The sequence below is a fragment of the Morone saxatilis genome, unplaced genomic scaffold (genome assembly GCF_004916995.1).
Source record: "Morone saxatilis isolate NCDOM2014 unplaced genomic scaffold, NCSU_SB_2.0 Contig2, whole genome shotgun sequence".
Taxonomy (NCBI): Eukaryota; Metazoa; Chordata; class Actinopteri; family Moronidae; genus Morone; species Morone saxatilis.
In genome coordinates this window covers 16561037-16569649 of record NW_023339762.1, presented here as the reverse complement: position 1 = coordinate 16569649, position 8613 = coordinate 16561037, and the positions used below count along the sequence as shown (strand labels likewise).

At 39.1% G+C, this 8613-nt stretch overlaps 1 protein-coding gene across 1 annotated transcript in view; it reads left to right on the top strand.

The window, feature by feature from the left end:
- Positions 1-8607, top strand: part of pex11a (peroxisomal biogenesis factor 11 alpha) — an 11172-nt gene extending 2565 nt beyond the window's left edge. The window contains exon 3 of the mRNA XM_035665421.1: positions 6921-8607. Coding sequence (XP_035521314.1) covers positions 6921-7489 — 569 coding nt within the window. The 3' untranslated portion in view covers positions 7490-8607. The remainder of the gene's footprint in view (positions 1-6920) is intronic.
- Positions 8608-8613: the final 6 nt, after the last annotated feature.

Below are 8613 nucleotides of genomic sequence, written 5' to 3'. Positions count from 1 at the left end.
ACCCGGTAGATAACCAGTGATATTCCCACATTTTCTTCCCAAAAAGTTTTGTTAAATGGGGTGGGACTGCATAGTGCTGCTTCTACAATTTTTACTGTAGACCAAAACCTCGCTTTCAGACAATAAGGTAAATGAGAGCATCCAGTATAAAAAAGTGTCATTGAAAAATTGTCGATCAGATGAATAATTGACAAAATTAATAAGACTCTATTTTTCAATCACAGAACTGGTGTCAATATAATTTCACTACAGAGAGCAATGGCAACAAAAATTTTGCCAATGAAAGCGGGGCTTCCACATTATAAATACATCCACTGGAACCACCATTAATACCCAATAAGGTCACTCTCACGTTCCCTTGATATGTTAATGCTGTAAAAATCGCATATCTAACATAACAATTTTCAAACAGCACTTGACAGTTACAGGTTTTTTTCAGAGCACAGCCTTAATACTGAAATCATCATACTCCCCTATAAGATTATGTGCATGCTCCCCCATGCTATCGTAAACAATCCAAATGTGAATTGAAAACATTCTAGTATCATTTTTACAAAATCATAGTCCCGAATAATTTCAGAATTAGAACATCTTAAAAATTATACTTTGTTTGCTCAGTTTCAAACATACTATCCCATACCACATCAAGCACTTCATAGAAATGGGTCTAAACAGATTAGGTGAAAATTTCCAGAACCCATTCAAATTGTAGAAACATTCTTGATCTAGGCCTTTGAAAATCGCCAATAATGCGCATGAAAGAATAAATATAACAGTTGGCAATTTCACGGTTTCCCTAAGGTTTTACTTCCAATTACGATCAGTGTCTTAAGTTAACCCTTAAAATTCTGCCTGACAGTCAAAAAAACACGCCAAGCTTTTGAAATGGCAGGACTGGCCAATTATTTTTATTTGACATAAACCTTAACAGGTGTTGAAATTTTAACTGTACTTCAGCTAGCATTAATGCATTTGGAAGAAACATAATTGGCTGAGACAAGTGAGCTTTTCATGTTAAAAGCTCACACAAGTCACAAACCTCACAATTGTATTTATAAAGTCTACCAGAATTTAACAGAACAGGAGAACGAACAAACAAGCCACAGAAGCATGAATAATAGTATCAGGTTGGTAACCTAAGTGGGCAATAGACACAAATTCATCATCCTAAAGGGATAGGACATTGCCACAACTGGTATTATGAAAAGCGAACATCACAGCCAACGGTAGCATCAGTGAGAGGGACTGGGCGCAATCTATGTGATCCTAAGTATACCAGAAACAAGCATTGTAGGTTAAGACCAAAAAAATGATGTTAACGAAAAGCCAGGGGGAGGAATTGAGTAGGAGAAAACAAGAGATGCAACGTAAGAGGTAATTTAGCCTGCTGGCATTCTGTTTAAAAAGACCAAAAATAAATACCTGTATAGATGTAAAAACAAGAGAAGAAAACGATAGTATGTGCTCCACATACGAAGATATATAGAAGAACTGAGTTATGAGATAAATACGAGAACATGGACCCGCACGAGATGAATGTATATATGGTTATTATGTAATAATTTACAAAAAGTATAAGAACGTTCAAATACAGTCCAGCCATCTTATTTTTTCTAATCTAAATGAAGTAATATTAAAAAATCCAATGTAATCTATACACACCAATTCATATTCAGTAAATTCACAGAAATCATTTTTAAAGCACCCAGGCCTTTATCACAATTTATTGCCTGCTTGAGTTGGGTGGAGTGAACCACATACATGCGAATCTCATAAAACAATAATAACCTGTTACAAAAAAGTTGCCTCCTGTGATACAAGGTGGTATTTATGCCTAATGTAACATTATGCAACCCAGGAACGTAAAACACGCACTAAAAGTGCAAACACACAATTGAAGAGTGTTTTTTTTTTATTATCCGTGCCTGAGCACCTTAGTCAGCAGGTTCATCTTGCGCTAATCTACATAAATAATAAGCAAGTTAGCACTCTTCCAACCAAAACTTTGGGTTCTGTGCGCCCCACCGGGCTACGATTCTCTCATATAAAAAACCAGTAAAGGTGAGGAATCACCTCTCACACATCTATACTTTCAACCCACACAACGATAAAAAGCCTGGCATTCGACTGGTATTTAGTTATTACGCCAGTCTGTCTAAGATAATTGGAATCGGAGTATCTCTCACAAAAAAATAAAGTGCAAGAAAATGAACTTCTTTCAGCTCTAAAGTTGACAGCAGGCAACGAAGCAGGATGTGACTTGAAGACTCAATTGTCCCAACACCCAGAAAATAAATTTGGTTTGCTAAGAAAGAGAAAAGGCATCCAGAACTGTAGGTATGTTCGTACACCACCTTCTAGTATAAGGATTAACCTCCCACCTGAAATGCTGAATAACTCATTTTCTGAAATCAAAGGGAAATTTAACACAAATATTAATAGAAATGTATGTATGCTATAGGCTAATATACAGAAAAGTGATGACGCAAAATAAAATGGAAATAGAGAATCCCTATCTCATTACTTTCTGTAACGCGATAAGCCTTAACAAGAGGATAAGTAATAAAGCGCACAATCCTAATAAACGAAGCCCTGTACATATCTGTCAGAACTCATTCTAACATGATAAGCGAAGAGTCGGTAATGTATCCACACGTAGACGAGAACAAAGAGACACCAGAATCATAATATAGCAAGCTACACAGCGTTTCCTTAATAGTTCGAGGTTAACCAGAAGTTAGGGCTGGGGATTAAATACCAAGGGAATATTCCCCGTCCGAATAATACCAGAATAACATAATACCATTACAATGCAGACCCAGCAGAGTGGCATTGTCACCAGATAAAATAAGTTGCACAAATGTGAACCCCCCGAGGGGTATTGCGGACACCGACATTAGGATTGATGTTGCGGCCTCACATCAGTTTAATAATGTACAGGTGGGCAACACGGCCACAAGTCTATCTTTCCTGGGTCAGGCCAGACAGTATGTGCAACCACGTGTGGTCGGTGCTTAGGCCATGTAATCCTCAACCATTCGGTACGTAAAAAAATATTATTGTGTTAAAAGCTACAAGAACCAGAGTTCCTGCGTACAACACAATACATACGGAGCGACAAAACACTTTTCCAGACAGAGGAAGAAAACCACATAAATAAAAAAGGCGGGCATTGGTTCACGCCATGCAAATAACAAAACCCGCCTCCGAGACCTTTCGGTTTACATTTTGATAAAATGCCTGCCGTAGTGAAAAACAGTACAATATTGTCAGTGTAATCAACTAAACTATGTATCATAGGTCAAGCTTTTAAAGAATTTCTTAAGCGTAGGGGATCAGCAGAACTACGTAGACAAGTATAAACAGACTAAATTTCCGGGTAATTTGTTAATGCCGCGGAAATCTTATTCTTAGCCACGGTTCAATAGAACCAAAAACCTCGTTTTGGTTAATCCGTCTGAGTAACGCGCGAGAACCGAGCATCTCTATCTTAATGACAAGCTGGAAGCGAACCTGTCACTATTTTGAAGCTTTCTGAGAAGTTGAACCGTAGTGCTGTCCCGCTATCTACTTGTGCTTGCACGCACAGTCTAGCTCTACACTTACAACTGGCTATATGGATGCTTCGATGTGATATCAAGCACCCATCTGAGTATGCGGTTGTCATAACATATCCACAAAACGACCAATAAGGTGCACCACTATCTACGGGAGGACCCTATAAAGTTCAGTAAGTAAAGTTTGTGAGAGGTTGCTCTCTTGTATCAAGCCCCGTTTTTAAATTGTGACAGCAGCATGTCCCTTCACTGACAATTGTAATACTTAGGGCCAAGACACCGTCACAAGCGGCTTATAGAACATTTATCGTATAAATCCCACGGTGAGAAAAATCAAACATATAACGAGGTAGACTGTGGCGAGCGCTTTGAAATAGCGTAAAGAGGTGGCAGGCCAGAGAAAGCCAGGGCTAACAATCTAAGAAAAAACCTAAGCATGCACAACCTTTCTCCCCCCCTTCTTCTTCTGTCGGCCTTTGCTTTCTCTTATATCTTCACGCGCCGAACCGCCCATATATGCAACCACCAGTCTCGTCTGTCACTTCATGGACAAAACTTCCACCCAGGACAAGAAGAGACCTATGGTGGGCCAAACTAGAAAGTCTGGAAGCCACCATGAGAGCTGGACGAAAGGTGGTTGATCATTACTATCTAACCCGTTGACGTAGCTGGATACAAGTCCAATCATATAGAAAAATTGACAGAAACAACGATAGTTATAAAATGCACACAGCGGCTTGCAAAAGGTCCGAACACCACCACACTGACTAGCTCCAGTCCTGAATCTATACATCTGTTGTTTCAGTGTGAGTTGATAAACTAGCAGAATTTCATGCAGCAGCGCGACAAAATCATGCTTACACTAGCAACGATTATTAGTGTCATAGTATGAACCCCTCTCCATCGTACTGATGTTTTTAGTTATGCCACAGCTTCTAAAAATTAAATGACCGGAGCAACAAATACCTAACTAGTCAAAGAGCGATTATACGCTCAGAAATATTACGACTAAAAGCTGTACTGATAACTGTCACAATGACATGGACACTTTTTAGCTTTTCAGCCGAGCATCGCGCAGGCTATAACATCTATTTGCATCTGATGCAAACGTCTGTATATGCACCTCTGTTATTTATTACTCCTGAACATTTTTGCAGCTGACATCTTTATAATAGTATTAGTAGACAACCTGAAAACAAATCACTTCTAAGTGCACCCTCGCCTAGTCCGTCCAATAACAATCTATAAATTCGTTCCACTGTATAGAAGCTGCGTGTGCGAGTGCCACCTCCTTTTTCTTAATTTTAAAAACAAAAAAAAAAGGACACTTAATATACTCGTACTGTCACAAGTTCTCTGATTCTCAGGTAAATATTACTCGTTGGGCCGTTAGTTTTTATGACGAGAGTCTTCCTGTGTTATAGGTGTTAAGTCTTCACAGTACAGCACGTTTGGTTTTTGTATCCATTTAGAAGAAAATTATATGCCCCAGTTCAGGCGACCATTCTACAAACTTTTACTGCACTAATCTGTGTTTAATCCAAACCAAAAGTATAACAACGCGTAGCAACATTTCCCTTCTAGATCCGGCGCTATTGAGAGAATGTATTCAGTAAAATGATCGTTTGTACTCAGCCGATAGCTGATTAGTATTGTTAAAGATAAGAAATCTAATAATGTTGAAGACCTATGAGGACCATTGTTGACATACCTAACTATTGTCGGGTTCTGCCATTTTAATCACACCACTATCTTTTAGCTTCTGATTTTTCCGTTCACATTTTTCAATCCTGAACGTACTAACTTTGGCCCATACCTTTACTCCCCTGTTGTTTCTCCTGTTTGTCAACATGTTGTTAAAGCCCACTGAGTGTAAGTCGGGTTATTGTTTTTTCGTACTTATTCAGCATAGTGCCTATTCAATTGCATGAGCATTTTAGCCTGCCTCCTCTTTATCATTATTGCCCATCCCTTTGTTGGTGCCAATATCATAAAATGCACTGTTGTCTGCTGCATAATACATCTGGTAATATTCAGTTCTTTCTTCTTAAGAGCCCTTCAAGAACTCGCTGCTGAAAATAGAAAGGGCAAAACAATATGAGCTTCCTCCAGTCAAATGTTCCTTAAGTGCATTGAGACATGTGACTTGCAAAATGCATCAATACCTTTTAATCTGGTATTTGTAAAAATCTCGGTACTACAACTGCACAGTTCCATATCAACTGGTTCCATGGTTGCCGAAAGATCAATAAAAGCATTGTCACAACCATCTTGTGTCCAGGGCAAAACATACACATTTCAGCAGCAGTCACGACATTCTTAGAAAACTGGCACTAAGAAGGATGGTGTATTTTTTAAACAAGGTATGTGGTGAAATGAACTGAAATGGATAAAGAACACAAAAACGTTGTTGCTTAACCCTCCAACCTAACAACGGCCACGATTACCTGAAGGAACTGTGGACACAGACGGTGGCACCAAGCTTCTACACTACCCGTCTTGTGTTCAGTTTAATTAGTGCAATGAAGGATAACAATACATTTACGGACTTTGCATCAGATGCAGATGTTTGTTTTTGGTCTCGAAGTAAAGAGATTTTGAAGTTCGTACAGTGGTCATCTAGTATCCTCCTTTGACCCTATGTGCTGTCAATAAAAAACAGGCTAAAGCTGTTTGTGGCTGTGCTGAATCTGTAGCTTTTTCCCCACAGTGAAGAATGAAGGTAGACATGTGGTATTGACCTGCACACCAGCTGTGGTTTCAAACTGACTGCTCTAAGCACGGCCTGACCAGCTCATAGATACGTGAACGTTTAATATAGATGGTGGAACGATGGTTGGAAGGCCCCTGGGCCATAGAGAACAAGCCAGGGCTTTTTGCCAACCACTCAAGTTCAATCCCTCCCAACGCATCATAAAGCCGCAGCCACAGGGTTCCCGTGCATCATGTTGGCCTGCCATGGCTAAGTTTAATGTCAGTGAAGGGGACGAAAATGCTGGCCTGTCACAAATTTAAAAACGGAGCGCTTGAAGAGGCAAATTTACTTGTGATTAGTGCTTGTGGAATGATGAGCAATAAGATGTTCTGAAGGCTCCATAAAGCGAACAGAAAGCACGAGAAGCAGCCTCCAGCCTAAGCAGATCAGGTGGCCCATCACAGTATGTCTAGAGCCACACTGAATAAGAGAACAGTTTTCCCTCAGAGGAACACATTTATAGAAAGGTAAAAGTTTGGTTCAACAGTAGCTTAACTGTATTCTGCTGTCCACAGTGGACTACTGCTATGAAATGCTGACCTGACATTTTATATTAAATTGATTACAGCTCTAATACCCTTTTTTTTTTTTCTTCCTCCTTTTGTCAGTGTTCAGGCTGGGAAACACAATAAATTCCATTGAGGCTGCTAAGCGAACCATGCAACTCTCTGACCGAGTGCTGTGCCTGTGCCTTACTGTGGCCAACATCAACCGCGCCCTCTACTTTATCTGTGACAATGCACTTTGGGCCAGAAATGTCGGTCTTATCCGCGATATCGACAAGGAACGCTGGAGCCTAAATGCTTCTCGCTGCTACTTGCTCTCGCTTGTTATGAGTCTGACCAGAGATGTTTATGTGGTCTTCCAGTTAATGGTACAGAAAGCAAGAGATAGACACTTCAGACAGAAAATGGATCAGCATCTCAGTGAGAATCCTGAAGTAGCTGATGTTGTCATTCCTCAGCTGGATGCTTTTCTCTTTCTGCTGTTGGACAGTCTCAAGTCACATCCGGCTGTTGCCTTGGACACGGTGAAGAATATATGTGATCTCTTCATTCCCTTAGACAGATTGGGTATATACCAGTCGAATGCAGGAGTGGTGGGATTATGTGGTCTGATATCCTCACTTATTGGGATTGTGACCCTCGCACAGCCCAAGTTACGAATCAAACCATAATTTTGATTGCGAAGATAAACCTGGCTGACTAACTGCACGTAAAAAAAGGTTTATCGTGACGCCTGGTGCATAATGACATTAGGAAACACATCACAGGAACTTTTTGTAACATTTATGTTAGAATCATGTATGTTTCACACCAAACTCAAGCCAGCAATAATTGAAAGGCTTGCATGTTTCTGGGATGACTGAATTTGATTGGTTTGTAATACATTTTTTATTAATTATTTGATTGAATGATTGGACCGATTACGTCATACTTTTGAAATAGACACAAACAATACATTCAACGGGGACCAGTTACAGTTTAAAACAACAGTTTAAAAGGGAGCAAATAACGTTTCCATAGTAACCTTTTATATTTTTGTAATTTAAAAGAGCCAAGGCTAAACCTTTGTGCATTCCTGTCTTCTACAACTCCACATATAACATCATTTTTTGTAACTACTGTATTGTAAAAATAAGGGCTCCTCACTGATGCAAGCGTTTGCATTTCACCTGTCTTTTACAAAAAGTAACACCTCACTATGAATGGCATTGCCACTTTAGGTACACTGTCTTTATCTGCTCTCTGTTTTGTGATAACCTGCTGCTAAAAGTTTTAACTCTGTGATTTAAGTGATGAATAAGCTCCTTCTCAGCCAAAAGTGCTTCCAAATGGAAAATGCAGCTGAGAGATTTCACCTGTTTATTTATATTTCATCCTGCCATTCAAAGCTTGGCCTGGACTTTGACTGTCAGCAGATTAAGGTTAACTTAAGACATTATTGAGTAAAAACGTGAAATCATGTTACTATTTTAATGAGCCAAGATACCCTAGATAATGTTTCTACAATTGAATGGTTAATATATTGTTTAGAAATTGTGTGCTTGTGTATGTATGTTTGAAACTGAGCAAACAAGTGTATGATAAGGAACTACAAATTTCCAACTTACTTTTGTAAAATGACTAAATGTTTTCATTCACATTTGATTGTAAGATTAGCAAAACTGTATAAAAAATGATGATTTAAAACTGTGCTTTGAAAAAAACTAAATGTTTGTATTTTCATGATGTCATTAACTATCAAAGTGGTGACCATTGGGATGGTTGTGGTTCAGTTTAAAAATAAAGTAACACTGCC